Below are 19,727 nucleotides of genomic sequence, written 5' to 3'. Positions count from 1 at the left end.
CGCAGATAGTGACATCTTTTTTTTTTTTTTTTTTTACTATTTTGTTTTTGTTCTTAACATCGCTGAAAAGATGCTCCGATGTTTTAATAAAACATTCTTTCGGGTATTCTCCGTCTGTGAAGGGCTTTCCTCTTTTAACGATATCTTCAGCTGCCGCAGAACTAGCCGTAGTTGTATTACTTGATGATTTTACCCATTTAGCCAAGTGTACACTTTGTTTGCTGTGCTTTTCGCTGTAGCTCCTCTGCTGCCTTTTTTTCTTGCATCGCCCGCTGGATACGTTTCTGCAAGTGTGCCATGTTTTTTTTTTTCCCAAAATGTCTTTCTAGGTTGAAATTATTATAATTGAACAGTTTCTCGTTGCAAATGACGGTCTGGGAGTCCAGCTGGATTCGATATAAATGCATAAGACTCAGTCCACTCATTTTGAAATTCTTGATCATCTTCTAGCTTTCTCTTTTTAGTTGTCATTTCACACACCTTGGACAACAAATGCTAAATCAATTAAAATATGCTTGGTCCCGTGTATTTATTTATTTATTTTTTTAATCCCCCCACCTTCCTTTTTTACACCACCCCTCTTAATCTCGTCCCTTGCACTCTTCCCCACTCAATCCCCTCCTACCCACACAAAATGATCCCCACTCTCACCCCCCACAGAATTATCCCAAACAAAATGATCCCATTTCCCCACTCCCAGCCCCCAAAGAATTATCCCACATAAAATGATCCCAACATGTATACACCCCATACAAATGATCGCCACGTTAAATGACCCCACTCCCCACTCCCAACCCCCACAGAATTATCCCACAGATACCCCCCCACAGAATTATGCCACCTAATGACCCCTCTTCCGCACTCCCACAATATAACCACACACATAATTACCCCCACACACATACTTGCAGCACTGTTGTGATCTGTCGGCGCTCCTAGCAATTGAAGTGCAGGCAGACTGAGGCTTGGGCGGCATGCACTTCCCCGCAGAGCCAACAAGCAGTGTGGGAAGACTGGGCTGACTGAGGCATTGCGCGGCACGCACATGCGGCACCGACAAGCTGTGAAGAGCGCCTGAGCTGGAGTGTCGACAAGCAGGGGAAGGCACTGAAAGCTCAATGGAGGATGCACCTCCATAAATGAGCCGCATGGACCAGCCAGAAGAGCCACATGCGGCTCGCGAGCCACAGGTTGCCCACCCCTGTCATAGATTAACACTAAAATTAAGTCCATACTCATGGCACCCAATTCCTAATCAAAAAGACGTCTTGCTGTTTCTAACCTGATCACCTCCTCTATTAGGCCTAACACTTTATATCCAATAAACTTTTAAAGGGGAACTATGATGTGACTGGAAACAAACAAACTGCTTCTAGGGTATATTCATTATTGTTCCTGTTAGATTTCTCGAACTAATCCCTTTTATTTTAACATTTGGATAATGGAACTAGTGTACAATAGTATTTATAAGAGCACTGAAACATCTAAATAACTCCGCTATTGAAACATTTCACAATAGGTTTTAGCAACTCTTCTACCAGTATTTTGATGCCTAGATTCGCACGCCTCTCTCCCTCACCCCTGATCTCTACTCGCACGCCCCTCAAACCCCCCGCCTCTACTCGCACGCCTCCCCCCGCTCTATACTTGCACGCCTCTCTCCCCCACCCCCGCTCTACTCGCACTCCTCCCCCGCTCTCTACTCGCACACGCTGCTTTCTACTCGCACACGCTGCTTTCTACTCGCACACGCCTCTCTCCCCTCCCCCTTTCTGTTCTCTACCAGCATGCCTCCCCCTGCCTATATATAAGAAGTTACAGGTAAAACTAACAAACATTGATCCACAAACCGTGTAATGGGTTAAAAACAGAGACCCTACGCGGGACACAATAGATACCCAGGTGGTACTTATGTGCTTTTGAGCACTGTACAACATGATGGAAGTGACCTTTTTATGTCAACCTAAACCCCACATTTTTGTATTGACTCTGTTGAATCATGTTTGTAAAAATCAAGCTCTGCCAGCTGGCGCATACATCCAGCTACATAATCACCAATATTAAGTCAAAGAACTGGGCGAGATAATTTCGGTATTGTGGATTTAAATGCAGGTGTGATGTTGCTGAGGTTGCTTGAATCTTAACGGAATGTGTGACGGTTGTGCTGACCTTGTTGTAGATATTAATATACTGAAGTAAGTTGCTTTTATTAACGTTTTTACGCACATGCCAGTTTCTTTAAATATGGTGCTCCTTATTCTGAGGCTGCAGAATGCTACCATCTGGCCCTACTACCTCCTTCCACATTACTGTTGGAAGTACGATCATTCACCCAGTAGTCCAAGCACGCTGCCTAGGGGTCACACTCGACTCCTCTCACATTCAAAACGTATCTAAAACCTGTCGCTTCTTCCTCCGCAAAGATACGCCCGTTCCTCTGTTGCTCGACTGCTAAAACTCTGACTCATGCCCTCATTCTCTCCCGTCTTGATTACTGTAACCTCCTGCTGTCCAGCCTTCCTGCCTCTCACCTGTCTCCCCTACAATATATCCTAAACGCTGCAGCCAGAATCGCTCTACGCTTTCCTAAATCTGTGTTCGCGTCTCCCCTGCTGAAATCCCTCTCCTGGCTTCCAATCAAATCCCGCATCTCACACTCAATTCTCCTCTTCACTTTTAAAGCTTTATACTCTTCTGCTCCTCCTTACATCTCAGCCCTAATTTCTCGTTATGCACCATCCTGACTCTTGCGTTCTTCTCAAGGATGTCTTCTTTCTACCCCCTTTGTATCTAAAGCCCTCTCCCGCCTTAAACCTTTCTCACCGCTGCCTCGCACCTCTGGAATGCCCTTCCCCTCAATACTCGACTAGCACCCTCTCTATCCACCTTTAAGACCCACCTTAAGACACACTTGCTTAAAGAGGCATATGAATACCACTGTGGATAATACTGAACACATGATACATAAAGCTTGGCCCCCTGCAGATGCACTTACCAGAATTCCCTCCTACTGTCTCTGTACGTTCTTCCTTCCAATTAGATTGTAAGCTCCTCTGAGCAGGGACTCCTCTTCCTTAATGTTACTTCTATGTCTGAAGCACTTATTCTCATGACCTGTTATTTATATTATTTGTTTATATGATTACCACGTGTATTACTATTGTGAAGCGCTATGTACATTAATGGCGCTATATAAATAAAGACATACAATCTGTTGACAGACGTGTGCCATGCTTTTCCTTCTGTAATGTAGGCGAGGTCTCGTTCTTCAAATATACCATGTGGTGCTGATATCACTAATGGGAAACGAACACTAGATTGATGCACCTGTGTAGTAATGAGAACATGAAAATTGTATTTTCTCTTAACACATTTTAGTCATTTCCTACAGTAGAAGTTGAGAAGGGAATTAACATTTCTGTTAAAAAAAAAAAATCATTAAAAAAAAATCAGTAGTTAATTCATTATTTTTGAACCAGCTTAAAAGATCAGGGCAGCTCTGCTGAGCTTGATATTTCCATTTCTGCAGTAAAAACGATTTAATACAATACCAATTAAACTGAATGTATGGCCGTTCCATTCTCCGACTGGTTTCAACTCTTTTTCCAATAATGTTTTCAGTTGATGAATTCATAATTATGAGAAAATAATTGCCCCCAAGCGGGTTTAAATGTGTAATACAGCATATTTTCTTTCTGGTTGTGTATCCATTGTACTCTGTAGTCTGCATTACAAGTGCCTCCTGTAGTCTGTGCAGACAGTCGTGAGATTACCAGCTATATTTAAGAGTGATTTTCAGAGTCTTGGAATACAGAAAATTGAAAATGTGTTCTGAGGTACGTGATATTTTGGAAAAATGACAGCAGTATATCTTGTTCAATAATCCTTGTTAAAAAAAACAAACTCCCTATCTTTCACCTCAGCAAAAAATGGATGTTTAACCAAACTTGTCTGTGGAGCTGTTTTGATACTATGGAGGTGTTAGGAAGGAAATTACTTGGCATTAAATTTGCATTAAATCCGTACATATGTTATTTACTTCCGTCTAGCCTGTTCTTCATCACTTGGGGATTTAGAGTGTTAATGATTTTTTCTCCCATATTAAAAGCCTTGTATAGTGCTGCTCACATGTGCCATGTATACAAATAACGATGGGCTACACGTTTCTTTACAGCCAACTATAGTCAATCTCCCCAATGTCAGATTTAATGCCTTTGGCTCTGGAAGGTACTGCGGTGCACGAAGGGACAGTGCCTTTCTACCCCCTCTAGCAATTATGCCAATAAGGTGACATATTCAAAATCTATTCCACGGTCTTACGCACCAAGCCATTCACCGCAGGCTAATATTGTGGGTATTGTGTTGATCTAGGCTTTTCCTTAATAGCTGATTGAGTTGTTTGTCACAGTCAGTTAACTTTCCCTCCAGGTAGAAAATTAAATGTACAGTGTTTATATTGATTATCTTATCCGAAGATTATTTTTTTTTTACACTCTTACGAGCATAGCTCTGTAGATGGTTTGTGTTTTTGTCACAAGTCTTTTCCACTCCATTTCCCTCCAAGTCTTTTCAATACATCACCGTGTTATTCATCCGTTTCTCAAAAACGGCAGCTGGGAACTCTGTGTTTGTTCCGAGGTCTCACTTTTTCGTGTTTAAGTACCTTTATTTTATTTCATCCAATCACAATCCTCATTTTCCCACCCAGCCTATCCTGTCCTAGAATGGAAAGCTGAGCACTGGCATTGAAATGAGCCGTTTTGTGATTGGAGACAGCAATGACATTTCTCAATCTATATTTGTAGAAGTGTAAAGTTATTAGAGTAAGTTGATTTTGCCCTTTAAGGACGATGCATTTGTATAAGGAAGGCCATCACAAAGTGTTTTTTTTATATTTTTTTAATGAATGTGAGGCTGTGTTTCGTAGTATCCGCTGCATACATTATGCCCTTAAGGGCACAGAGCTTAAGTTGCTTCACTATTAACCTTTCCAGGGCAGAGGTCGTCAGAAGGATTACTGCTTGCTCACCCATTTAGTTTAAATTGTCTACTAAGTGGGATTCCCAACATTTAAATGAGCATACTATGTTTAACCAAAACTGAGGTGGAAGAGAGGCTTGGAAGCCAATGTAGAGGGGGCTGTAACCTGGACATTTGCTCATTAGATGGGTGCAAATAAATGTCCCACCTTTCAATATATATCAAATAGTCCACAATCCGTTTATTTTCTCAATTTATTCAGAGACAATAGAAAACATCTTTCACAGCATAATTTCAATTGGTTACATCATTCAAGCATATAGAATACAGAGTGGAGAATCCTTAGCTTGTTCTTAGCTTGGTAGTGTTAAATGATTCTGAATTCTGTAAATCCAGATACTCTCTATACATTTTTAGCAATACCTGTTTCTCACTCTCAGCCAAAATGTTCAAAGTTAATCATCAACATGAGCACACTGTTTCTTACTTTAGCAATATTTACTTTGATTTAGAAGAACCCCTCTGTTCTGTCAGTAAGTACCATGGCTATAGTTAATCCTATGTTCCTTATCTTTTAAGACCTCTATTGTATTGTCTTAATAACTATTTAACTAACCTTTGATTCCAAACTGTTGCAACTCAGCAGACATGAAACATTCAAAGTTTAAAAAATGTCTACACCTGCCTGTCTTCAGACTGATGTAACTTCTTTTCTTTGTAGAGGCAGCTAATCATTTTCCGATATAAATTGTAACTTAATAATAATTTACTTATTTTAACTAGTTACATGCTGAATATATATGTATATAGAGAATATAGCATAATTAATATTTAGGCTTTAAATCGTTATATCTTCATAACATAGGAAGCTAAAATCCCTTTTCATGGGGTCCTATAAAAGTCACCTTATTTATTTTGTTCCACCGGCATCAACCTGAAATTCTAAGGTGTTATATAAACTTCCTTGTAAGTCTCTGTATATACACAGCGCACAAACATTACATGAGCAAAATGTTGTACTTCTGTTTGAGACGTTTCTCTTTACGAAGTTTCAACGACTCTAGACCTCCCGTATTGTTCTTCCCGCTTCTGAAATGCAACGGTCAAACAATTAATTAAATTTTTTTATTTTTTTTGAGATTGTAACAGCATATTTTCCTTAAAATACTTAGTGGTTAATCACATCACAGACCTGGTTTGTCGCACATTATTTGAGACTGTAGCAAGTCCCAAGAACCTGGATTATAATGTAAGACCTTTCCTATGAAAGCCGTTACTAAGCATATACAGTTTATTTGGATCACTTATAAAGTCACTCTTACTGTATTGTTTTGCAGTTTATTTCTGGGCCTGTAAACGTGGAGGAGTTAATCATAATGTAAAATGTGCATCACCCAGACGTCTTTCACCCAATAAGTAATATTGCTGTAACTCCTCCCAAACTCTGTTTTTGTTGCAGGTGAAATGTATTTTCAGACTACAGTATGAGGAGGTTTTTATTACGCAAAGACCTAACCAAGAAGACCGTTTGCAATTTTTCCAGGACCTGATACTTAATCAGGCAGCAATGCCACCTTCTAGAAGGAAAAAAGCTGGTAAGAAAAGTGCCTCAAATCAAGTAACACTAAGGTTAGGAAAATGTTAGATATTGTAGTGTTTCTGTCTCTAACCTGTTGTGCGTAAGATTACTTGATTCAACTGTCTTGTTTTTTTCTTGTGTCTCCTAATTAAACAATCGGGTGTACTGTCCTAAAAAAAAGTCAGTTATACTGTATGTTTAATCTGGTGAATGTAGACAGACAGAATAGAAGCCATATTTCCACCTTGTGGAAGAGTAGTGGAGGGAAGATTGCTGGGCCCCCTGGCAGTGAAAAAGGGTAAACATTCTTGCCATCTTGAATTGGGAGACCCAACCTAGGTTCCTGACTCGTGTTGTCTGGGTGTTGTGATATTCAGTATGTCACTTGGTCCCCCCCCCCCCTACTGCAGTATTTTTCATCAGGGGTTCTTAGGACCCCTTGGGTTCCCAATACATCCCTAAAGGGTTATCTGCAATTTTCAGGTAATTTAAAAATTGTACAAAATACAGAAGACTTTACAATGCATCTGATCTCAGACACGCTATTAGAGAAGGTTAGGGTTCTTACAGTGCATCTGATCTTAGACACACTATTAGTGAGGGTTGGGGTTCCTTAGCGCATCGGAGCTCAGATGCATTATATTAGAGAGGGTTAAGGTTCCACAGGATATCACAATATAATTATAGGATTCCTTAACCAAAAAAATCCTGGAAACCTACTGTAAGTTCTAAAGTTCTGTGACATCACTGCTTTATCCTTGTAGCGGTGCCCGAGTTACCTACTGTACCAGTGTTTATATATTCAATTTGTTATTGTCATCACACACCCCATTGTATTGGTCTGTGGAATATGTTTGCATGCTATAAGTAAATGATCGTGTAAACTGGTTCTGTGCATGGGCGGTTTAATTTCACTGACAGCTTCAATCTCTCCTCTAACCCAGTAAACAGCTGCTGTGGTTAAGCCAATATAAAATTCAGAGAAATGTTAAGAGCATGGCCCAATAGATACCTCTTGATCGGATACATACAATTAACTGGCTACAGATTTTCATGGCGTTTGTTTTATTGCTATACCGTTTCATTCCTAGCACTGCCCTTTAATACAATCCACCCCTGTGTAGTTATGCAGCCATTTCTATTTTTAACGGACACAATTCAATATTTTTTTCTGATCTTAATTTCGTTGCGCTTTGTCTCTCTAAATTGTGTGTAGTTATAATGACACATCCGCAGGAAAGGTGGGATTTCATCTTTCAGCATTATAGATGTACTATTTTGTTCACCAGTACAGGAACGGCCTTATGGCAAAGAGAGAAGATGGCCGCCTTGCGCCCCGTGCCTTCGGGGGCCTCGCGCACCCTCCTCTCTCTGTCTCCATCTCTCCCTGTCTCCCTCTCTCTCTCTCTCCCTCTCTCTCTCTCTCTCTCTCTCTCTCTCTCTCTCTCTCTCTCTCTCTCTCTCTCTCTCTCTCTCTCTCTCCCCTCCCCCTCTCTCTCTCTCTCCCCCTCTCTCCCCCTCTCTCCCCCTCTCTCTCCCTCTCTCTCCCTCTCTCTCCCTCTCTCTCCCTCTCCGCTTCCTTCTGTCGGCACCAGGATCCAACTTTCACTCAACCATAGGGGGTAGCTGGAGAAGGGGGTAAGATGGTCCGTGGTTCACAGCAACTTCAGCAGCCAACGCATGGATGTCTAAAAAAACTTTATTGATCGCTAGCAGCAAACATCAGGCAACCACTCTAACATGTTTCGTCCAGGCTATGGACTTTTTCAAAGAGTGCTGATAGTGTATGGCAGCCAAATAGATATAGGGAGTGGTGAGTGTATGCCACCAATAGAAACAGGGAACGTATTTAAACCTCACCTGTGGTAGATTAATCATTAAAGTGGATAACTATCTCCCCAACAATCCCCATAGCAATGGCTGCACAACAAGGTATTTACAACATACACATGAAAAATCTTCTTAGCTGGAGAAGGAAGTTTGGGGCTCTCCCTCCAGCTCCCCCCTCGGGTCGGAAGTTGGATCCCGGCGCCGACAGGAGGAGGGAGCGCGGGGCATCCGGATAGGCAGTGTGTTAATTGCTCCGCAGCGGGCCGCCCCCCGCTGCGTCCTGGCGTCACGTTGCCAAAGCAATTTGCAGTCTAGAGCTAGAGTATTATTATGTGACGTCATGACGCTGCCGGAGGAGGCTGCTCTTCCAGGTATGTCCTCCTTTTATTTTACAAGGGGAACTCCGCTGCCAGCATGCCGCCTCGGTCCCCGCAAAACCTCAGGCCGACCCTGTGTGCAACCACTCAAAAGACCGTAACCTAGCCTAGGATTGTCATGCAGTTTAATTAAAATAATTATTTTGTACAGGTTTATGTGCTTGACGGAAAGTCTTGAGTTCTAAAGAATGAAGTAGCAAAGATGAGCAAAATTGGCACAGCATCGTTTTAACACAATGTTTTTTTATTACTGTTCACTATGAAGGCAACACTTTAGATTGATATATAAAAAATAGGGATGTAAATGTACGACGCTGGGATAATAACACTGTACAGTAATCGGGTTATGGGAATACTGTCGTTTTGGTGAGAGTTACAGCGATAAAATAATACAGTACTTGTAAATGCTTGGCGGGTTTCATCCAATATCCCAAAGGGTAACGAAGTTCCATGTGGAGAGATGGTGTTTGAGTAATTAGCACTCAGGAGCCATCCAAAAGTGTTTTTGTGGACTTTTAGAGAAGATGCCTTTCTCCTTTGAATTAAAGCTTGACTGGTTCTCTGTATTTAGTTAATTTATTTTCAGCCGATTGCTTGTCTATTCTGGTTCACTTGCAAAAACACCAAAATCAGACATAATGCATTCAATATTCAAATACTAAATGCTTCTTTATCTTATGAGAAACTGTGTTGTGATGAAAACAAAGGAAGACATTACTGAATACGGGAAACCATTTCCCACTTTCTAATTCATACAACATATATTTCACAGTAAAACCCCATAGTGATGCTTTAGTGTGCTTGGTTGTTTTATTGTAAAAATTTCATGATGCTCCTTTTGTGTCCCACACACATGGTACTCTTGCTCTATGCTGCATATGTCATTACTGTCCATCTGCCCTGATATTGTGTGCATTGTCAAATACTTTGCACACATCAGGGACACCTATGGAAACCTTGCCATATGTGGTACAAGTCACACATTTTTTTTTTCAAAATTCAGTTTAGAGAGCACTTGAAAATTATTTTGTTCATCTGACGTTTTCACTTCCCTTTAGCACTGCAGGCTTTGGAAGTTCTTCCTCCTGCTGAATCGCTCCCAACGCGACAACTCTCAGAAGTGGAAAATCAGCGGATGGAGGATCATGAGGAGAATACGCTGAGGGAGCTGCGATTGTTCCTCCGAGATGTCACCAAGCGGCTGGCCACTGACAAGCGGTTTAACATCTTCAGCAAACCGGTGGATATTGAAGAGGTCTTGTTTCAGTAATGCACAAACAATGAAGCGGATTGTATTAAACTTTAAACAAATCTATATAAAATTGACCGTGGTCACACTCACATTAACGCAAGCTAAACATAAGCCAGCCTAGAGTGTTGGGGTGACCCCGAAAAAAAAGTCTCACTAAAGAGAAATACATAGCATTCTTTTTATATCAACTTTGAGCCCTGACCGGGCTCCTGTTTTTACCAGAATGAAAACACAACCTTTATAACACAGAGGGAGTTTCACAAAGGGATCCTTATTTCTGTAGTTCCACTGGTTATAAAGAAAGCGGGGCTTTGTTGCAGGAGAACACATTCCTGTCCTGGAATGTGTTTTGACATGGTTTGAATTGTGAGGAAAGAGAAGAATTTTCTTTTTTTTCCCTTTCATGTACAAAACTATTGTTTTTTTTCATAAGTATCAGTACTCCAACCACAGCCAACCATCAGAATTCAGCCACCAAGAACATTTAGAATGTGTAAATGGATCCTAACTTGATAGTATTCAGGTTCTCATCAAATCCCTTTGGTGCAGTAAAGTTGTAAATAATCCTTTGTAGCCGTTGCTGTTTATTTTGTAACGCTTTCTCCCATGCAGACTTCCTCGGTCATCAGTCTGCGTTGTAGCACTTTGCCTGTGATGCTTCTGCACTTGTAGTAATCCTGAAAGGGAGCAGATTACCTATAACAAATCAATAACCAAGGAGAAGCTTTAGCTTTACTCTTTCCAAATAGAAAACCTATTTTTACGTAGCCCCCCTAAAGAAGTAGTACTTTTATTTGGGATGTAATGAGTAATAATGTTGACCATACGTATTGCTTTTAACCAAAGTCCACATCCTATAATATAACCTTATTGGATGGTCCCTGCACATTCCACAGTATCGTTCTTTACGTGGAGTGTAGAGGTCAGTGCTGCCTGTTATCTGATATGCAGGAGACTGATGGCTGCCGTGAATAATCAGGTTGCTTGCTTCATATTGTAACTTCAGACCTGCCACGGCAATTCGCCTTTGTATTTTTACACATCGGAATTGCTGCTGCCTTGCAGTTTCTTTTGAAAAAACATTGTACAATAAATAAAAATACCATTTGTGGTGCATTTGCATCTCTCGGATAGGCCCGCAACCCTGTCTTTCCCATCATCACTGAGCAAACACTCTGATATTCCTTCAACCAAAATAAATCTGCCAACCGCATTGAAAATGGGAAATCCTGACAGTAATAGCTTTCTTGGTCTTAAATGTAATAACTTGCGTATTAACATCCTTGTGTTTTCATTTTGGGTAAACGGTATCTTTTGGTTGGATTCACTATAGCAGCAGAAGCTTGCCAATACAAAGACCTGTACAAAGAGAAGTGCACATTTTGCAATTGGCTTTTTTTGGGCCTTTTCCTAAACTTAAATGGTTTGCACATGCAAAGCCGTCCTGAAGACATTGCAATTTCCTAAACAAAATCTATAGACAAATTGAAGTTACAGGCCAGAATCTCCGCTTCTGTGCATGTCAGTGCTTTATATGGTTACCACCTGACTCCAAGACAGACTCCCAAGTGATAGAAACCATGAGAATAGGTGATTAGATATACCAGAGAAATGATCGCCTGCGCACCTTCATACGCCAAAATGAAGATCAATTTGAGCCATACGAGTGCTGTTCCCAAGATGTAGCCCAGAGCTGTGGGAAAGAAAGGCGGCTGCATGTTAATCAGTCGGCTGCTTCCCCTGCCGAGGGAGATTGTAAAGGTCTGTTTCCACCCGGCAATTTGACTGTGTGGAAGGCAAGTCCACGCTGCATCTGTACTGATCTGTGATGACACGTGTTGTAACAAATATATATTTTTTTTATATTGAGTACTACAGCAAGATACTGTATCGTGAAACGCCAAGCCACGATGAAAAAAGCTTGCGATGAAAAAAGCTTGCAATGTGTTTTTCAACCAGAGGTACATGGCAGTAGTGAGTGTCCAATTGGTGACTAACTTCAGTGGCCAGTACCTTTAATCTCTGCCCTGCAAGAGGGCCTGTAAATGCAATCTGTAGTCCATTACATACAGACGAGCCAACGAGTATTCTTAAACTAGCCATGTACATGCTGGGTACATTTCAGTGACATTTCTACAGAGGCTAATGGCCCATCGGATTAACACAGCAGGGGTTCCTGCAGTCCCCTTCGGTTTGAATGGGACTGCCATGGACCCTGCTGTTAATCCGCTGGGCCATTAGTCTGTCTGCAGAAATGTGTGAAATGTTGCATCATGTACCTGGGTCTTTTTGGAGATTGCCCCAGTTTTGTTTTAGAATAATCGTCGGCACTACAGTACGATGCTTGTAGTTCTTCTCCACCCCCCCCCCCAAACTTCTCCAATCCAGTAGCTGTAAATTTGTCAAGATATGGAAGAAAATAGTATGAGCCCTCGGTAGAGAAGTAATGTTGGGGTAAATGCATTTAGTTAACAATGATTGTGTGTGCATTCTGTCATGTTCATATATACGCGCACACTCTCTTTTTTTTTTTTTTTTTTTTTGTGAATTGCTGGAAATTCAAAACCAGCTTGGGCTTAGTGCTTCTCTATGACTTGGAGTCAGGTGAGATCCCCAGTACTGTTTGTTTTTGTTATGTCTATTTCTAAAACTAACATTTGATAGCATGTTGCACAGGATAGCAATGGGATGGAGCCACAGAATTGCCAACACGTGGTCTCAAGGCATTGTTAAGCTTTATTATAAATGAAAACTATATAGGATGTTCAATAAAAAAAAAAAAAAAAAAAAAAAGGTTTGCCTTTGATACAAGTTCATCACATGTATAACTATCCTGGGGCAGGCGTGTAAATAGCACACTACATTTTCACATGCAGTAAACACTGTACACAGCAGGGTTCTTCTACTGGTGGCCTGCAGGCCAAATGCAGCCTGTGAGGGTCCTTCATGTGACTCCTGGACACTGCTGCCTAAGCTACTAGTCTGAAATGAGCAGGAGCAAAGTCCAGTTTTTCACACTAATCTGACTGTTACGGTAAAGTAAATGTATATAGTACAGATGTTATCAATATTAGCAACATTTTAAAATATAGTAATTATGATATTGAAATGTATGCAAAATTACATTACAATAAGCTTGTGGCCCCTATATTTTCTAATCTGGCAACTTTGGAGAACTAGTTGAAGAGCCCTGGACCAATATGTGCGCTTGAAAACAATAGATCCTTTTATTACTTTATTTCTGTGCAGTTTTTACCAATAACACGGTATTGTACAAGGTAAAAACACTGCTGACACAGTGAACTAAGCATTCTATGGTCACATGTTAACACTGGGGATTTTTTTATTGCATTTGATTTTATGTGAAGACCAAATGTGTGTGATTTCCACACTGCTAATGGATCTTACAAGGCATGGTCATAGCTCATCTGGTGCTTCAGGGGTTAAACGTCTTCATTAGTCATCTTGTTCTTGAAGCCGAATGCCTTCTGCAAATTTCCTTTTTAAAACAGTGTCCTGTTTTTTTTTCCCCTTTGGCAGATTTCAGATTACCTTGAAGTTATCCGCGAGCCCATGGACCTTTCTACCATAATGACCAAAATTGACAAACACCGTTACATGACAGCCAAGGATTTCCTACTGGACGTTGACCTTATCTGCCGCAACGCTCTGGAATACAATCCCGACAAAGAACCGGGAGGTAATCATGCCCCCGCAGCAAGAAAGTGCTCTTACCATTATTATTTGTCTTCTCTCCAGGCTGTATTGATTTATAAAACCTTTTTTTCTGCCAGAGGAGACCCGTTGAAAAGCAGCTCGTAATTACTACACAATACCAGTGAAGGGGAAAAGAGAGACGCAAGGCGGATGCCATGTTTGCCAGCAAATAAAAAAAATTGTTTAACTTTTTATTTTTTACCTTTTTAATACATATAATACCCCTTTTTTTTTTTTATTGATTCTTTGAACAGCCTAGTAATTGAACCTAAGGCCCTTTTGTGATCTATCAATGTATTATTTTGTACCCAGCCATTTGCTGTTCCCTGTTTTTTGACAAAGTAGAATAGAACTGTTACATCATAAATATGTATCAATGATTCCTTTTGCTCACACAGCAATCAGTGTTTGCGAGTTAATGACACCTACAGCAAGCCCTAAAATCGCAATCCTGCCAAATTATTACTTTCAGGTTTTTTACAGGATTGGTACTTGGGAGCTGTTCTTTTCAGCTCCAGGGGGACTTTCCCCTCAAATCCATTCACCTAGGGGAATGGCCAAAATCTATGAATAAAAAACAAAAAAATCTTTCCCCTTCCCCCCCACCATGTCATTTTATTGTTATGTTCCTTTGTTAAAGAAGTAAAATTGCTCACTCCAGTGTGTTTTGTAGATAAAATAATTAGACACCGCGCCTGCACTCTGAAGGATACTGCACATGCCATTATTGCTGCCGAACTGGACCCCGAGTTTAACAAACTGTGTGAAGAGATTAAGGAAACAAGAACCAAGAGAGGTGTGTAACGTTCTTATACTAAAGTTGTGCCGATAGGTGCCCAGTGCAGTTTTGTGTCCATGGAATAAACAGTAGTAGTCATCATTTTATTGCGCTGAACTGAATTTCTGTCGCCGTTTACTCCTAACTATTCCAATCCTCAAGAGCTAGCAACAGGTCAGGTTTGAAGAATATCCTTGCTTCAGCACAGGTGGCAGTCGTTGACTGAGCCACTGATTGAGGCACCTGTGCTGAAGCAGGGATATCCTGAAAACCTGATCTGCTAGTAGCTTTTGAGGACTGGAGTTGGCAACCTCTGCCTTATACACTCGTAACTGATGTAATTCATGTCATTTCTTTTAATTCAGACCACCTTAACTTCACTCATCTGGAGTTTCCCCCATGACTGCTTTTGGGGAACAAGTGGAATCTTCCTTATATTGTTTTAATGCTTATCTCCACCTCCCCCCCACCCCCTGCCCCCAAAAAAATCTATGGATTGTATTCATCATACGTATGGAAGAGAAGTGGTTAATTGTGTTGGGTGGTTGTCTGTATACATCTGATTAATAATGAATGTCTTCAATCATTTGCTATATCCTGCGTGCTTATGGTGTGAACAATGCAGGAATTTGGGTACGTTAATTGAAAAAATTTTTTTACAGCAACCTAACTCCTGCAGCATGCAAAAGACTACAAAACTGTGCCATGAAGTTAAAAATTATATATATATATATATATATATATATATATACACACACACACACACACACACACACACACACACACACACACACACACACACACACACACACACACTGTTCGACAAACTGTATATATTTGTCGACCACTGTATATATATATATATATATAGATATATAGATAGATATATATATATATATATATACATACACACACACACCACACTTATTAAGGTTATGGTAAAAAAGTGACAAAAACCCTCCACAGTAAAGCATATAGAAAATGGAAATATTACTGTATGTTCATTTGCATGTCTTAGGGAAGGGGAATTTGAGCGCGCAGTCCCTCCTAATTCTCTCCCTCAGCTTCCGGATCTTCCCTGCAGCTCTAAATCTCCCATGATCAGCGGGGCAAACTCAGGACAATATTAACACAAAAATAGGAGCGCATGGAAAGGAAACCAAAAAGCCGGAATTAGTACTCAAATCTTTATCGCATATGAAAGACACATAAAAAATCACATAAAATGTATCACATAAATGGTTAAATGACACCACATAGATAACACGTATATCTAAAAAATACCCTAATACACCCGCCAAGGATATGGTGCTAGCACCTATAGACTCGATTCAGAGGTCCTTGAAAAGATGGAACAACGAGCACAAGGCTGCTAAGATGGTATCAAACAGACCTGGCAGCTCAAAGGTACCTCCTAACGGCTTCCTCGCGGTGCATCAGGATAACAGCTTGTAGGTCCGTCGTCACGGACGTAACGTCGCTGTGTATGACGTCACCACCTACGCGTTTCGTGTCAAATGACACTTCTTCAGGGCATGGTCATGTGGTGTCTTAGTGCTGCTTATATACCTCCGCAGGTTAATATAGCAACCAATCCTAAACACACAATCAACTTAAATGGCCAAACCTTCCAATCAGTTACCATATATAGCAGAATGCTAACACAATGAATACACGTAACACTAATAACAGAAACCAACAAAAATGTAAATGAAATAGAACTGTGGGATAAAACGGGCCGGGAAAAGGGGAGGGAAAGGGAATTGGGATGAACAGGGAAAGTGGAGTAGAGGGAAGGGAAGGAAAGTGAAAAATGAATAAATTAATATAACTAAAGTTAGTAATATTAAAATAGTGAATACAAAACACTCATGCAAGAGATGGCAGATAAATAATGTCTGCCTATCGCAGCTGGCAATACGACCACAAAGATCAACTTAGTGTTCACAAAACCCTTAGGAGAATACAAATCCATTCTCAATGGTAATAATCACCTAAGGATAATCATATCTAATCTTTACAAGAGATGGAATATACTATTTATATATATATATATATATATATATATATATATATATATATATATATATATATTATGCTTGGGCCAATAGGAGCTCGCCACGATGTTAAATCCACTCGCCCAGGGCGAGCAAATGTATAGGTTTGTCGAACACTGTGTGTATATATATATATATATATATATATATATATATATATATATATATATATATATATATATATGAACAACAAGAAAAGAAAGCGCCCGATCCTAGTGCAGCATGAAAAAATACAATTTAATAAAAATGAATATGAATAAAACCAACAAATGCGAACTCACAAACACAGGATAAATAAATGCATATGATGAGTATACTCATTCGCCAACCGCCCACGTTGTGCCTTGGATGGCGCGCCCTCTCTCTGTCTGGGTTTTCTCAGCTCTGCTGAACCGACATCCAGCAGGGGATACAGGAAAAAGCTCACCACAATGTGACCCGGAAGTCCTCCACAATGTTAGTGTATCTGGATATGAGGTCTGTAGTCCGTGACCCCGCGATGCAGGGGCTGATCAGAGATATCTCCTGATGAAATCACTTTATGTGAAGAAACGCGTAGAGAAGAGCGTTTTTTAGCTGCTGTCACACTGTGATATATATTTTGACTCTATCCTCACTGCCCACCTCATTACGGACTGCCTTTGGGAGTGCAGAGAGACTTCTCTGATCAGCCCCTGCATCGCGGGGTCACGGACTACAGACCTCATATCCAGATACACTAACATTGTGGAGGACTTCCGGGTCACATTGTGGTGAGCTTTTTCCTGTATCCCCTGCTGGATGTCGGTTCAGCAGAGCTGAGAAAACCCAGACAGAGAGAGGGCGCGCCATCCAAGGCACAACGTGGGCGGTTGGCGAATGAGTATACTCATTATATGCATTTATTTATCCTGTGTTTGTGAGTTCGCATTTGTTGGTTTTATTCATATTCATTTTTATTAAATTGTATTTTTTCATGCTGCACTAGGATCGGGCGCTTTCTTTTCTTGTTGTTCACAGATTTCTGGGAGTTCGTTGGTCCTTGATGAGAGCAGCCAGATCCTAGCATGGACCCTTGGTTTGGTTGATATATTTTTACATTTTTCACATTTTTTATTTTTATTTTTATCTTTGACACACTTAGTGTTATTTTTTCTGTATTTTTCCATTCATCATTCATTTAGTATCATTCAGGAGGGATTCATTAGTGCAGTAGTCATAACTACCAACACATGCCATTTTATTATATTTGTATTGTTCACTGGCATATATTTGTGTTTACAGCAGCTTTTTAAACATTGGCACTCAGCATTTTATTATAACATATTGCATGTATTTTTATTAGTGTGAGTCAATCATCCATAATACTGTTGCATTCACTTTTGCCATTCACCTTTGCTATATCCATTTCATACAATCATTTGGTAATTAGTCTGATTTTACACCTGAGGAGCGCAGTCTATTCTTTGTTTGTTATATATATATATATATATATATATATATATATATATATATATATATATATTCCATTGCAGCTTGTGAAATAGATAGTGAAATAAATAAAAGTAACAATTAAAACACATTATAAAATTCATATTACATATCTTGTAATTCATCAAATTCACAACTATAAAGGGAATGAGACCGCTCGTCCAATAATACAATCTAAATTCTGATTAAAGTAAGCAGGTGCTCGAAAGAGATAAAGATATCAATGTAGAACAGTGTTTATCCAAGAGGGATCAAAAAAGTATCCCCATAGCACCCGGCACTCAATGCTGGATAATTTATTCTGGACGACAATATTCCAATAGGGAAAATTACCTATGTTTAACAAATGTATAGGGAATTAATAACCCTTGTACCAAGAAGTCCCAAGAAAATAATAAAGTTTTATTAGTCTAAATACTTATTAAAAACACACATATATACATCATTCAAAACTGTTAAAAAACCCCATTCATAGGTGACTGTTAAAGTAAGCAGCACTTCAGTGAACTATCTATCATAGATAGGAGATCAAATGATTCTCATATATGCTTAGCAGTGAATCATGCCATTGGGTATATGATAGAGGGTTAGTTCGTAGTGACATGTGCTCATTTGCATGTCATTTCCCAGAATCCCTTGCTGCTGTGGAAGTGCTGCGTGCTGGGCGATAATGGTGAAAGACAGGGTTGCAGACCTGTCTAAGACATGCAAATGCACTAAATTGCACTAGGTTATACAAGCATATGCTTTGATATTTTAACCCCTTCTGGGCTTATTTCACATAACACTAGTATGCATTTAGCGTAGGGACCTGCTAAAGAGACTTACCTTGACGTGGTTAGCAGGCTTGGCATTATTTGATCAAAGGATGTATACCAAAAGTCTCCTTTTTTCTTATAGGTATTTACACCATACATATATATATATATATATATATATATATATATTTCCCATTGATTGCGATCCCTATGGGAGAAGCGCAGGGATTCACTTTCTGTTTTGCACTTATCTGTTTAAGACATGCAAATGAACATACAGTAATATTTCCATTTGATATATATATATTTTATATTTTGAGTCAACTAGGATTAATTTTAAAAGTACTCTTATCTCGTACGTGCAGGCTTCTCTGTGACTGCGGAGCAAATACATTCTTTGGCAGGCAAGACAGAAACTGGAGCTGAAGAAGCATTTCACAACAAACATGGAACTGCGATAGATGTTGGAAACCACTCGGCGGGCAAATGTGCATGTGAGTACCTTCCAATTATAACGTGCATGCTCTAGCAGGAAAAGCAACGGCCGGGAAATCCATCTTACACTTGTAAGCACTTTTTTTGTTCCGATGTAAATGTCTTTTTGTGAAGGTATTTATGAAGTGTTGCACTTGGGTCCTTTCCGAGCGGCTGTCAAGGTAAGCAACTCCCGTCCATTTTCAACTCTGACTTGCTCTGGGGCTTACACGATCTACTCCATTTTTCCACTAGCCCATTTTATTTGTATAAAATATTTTACCAGGAAAAAAAATACATTGCGTTGCCTCTCGTTTTCAAGTATATACTGGAACAAACGGTTAACATTACAGTTACAAACATGTTTAAAGTATGAAACGACTGACGTCTTGAAAGAACTTAGACAGGAGGCGGGTTTTAGAGACACTGGTTAAATAGTTCTAGAAGTGTGATGT

The 19,727-nt window shown here is 40.0% G+C and overlaps 1 protein-coding gene across 2 annotated transcripts in view; it reads left to right on the top strand.

Annotated features, from left to right (window-relative positions):
• ATAD2B (ATPase family AAA domain containing 2B) overlaps positions 1-19,727 on the top strand; it is a 133,636-nt gene that overhangs the window by 84,708 nt on the left and 29,201 nt on the right. Inside the window, exons 20-24 of one of the 2 annotated variants that reach the window (XM_075598454.1) lie at positions 6,440-6,575; positions 9,825-10,006; positions 13,559-13,718; positions 14,409-14,531; positions 19,164-19,292. In XM_075598454.1, the coding sequence (XP_075454569.1) occupies positions 6,440-6,575; positions 9,825-10,006; positions 13,559-13,718; positions 14,409-14,531; positions 19,164-19,292 (730 nt within the window). Of the gene's footprint in view, positions 1-6,439; positions 6,576-9,824; positions 10,022-13,558; positions 13,719-14,408; positions 14,532-19,163; positions 19,293-19,727 lie in introns of both variants that reach the window. The other variant, XM_075598453.1, reaches the window with a different exon arrangement.

This window comes from Ascaphus truei, chromosome 4, assembly GCF_040206685.1.
Source record: "Ascaphus truei isolate aAscTru1 chromosome 4, aAscTru1.hap1, whole genome shotgun sequence".
Taxonomy (NCBI): domain Eukaryota; kingdom Metazoa; phylum Chordata; class Amphibia; order Anura; family Ascaphidae; genus Ascaphus; species Ascaphus truei.
This window is presented reverse-complemented; position numbering and strand designations above follow the sequence as displayed.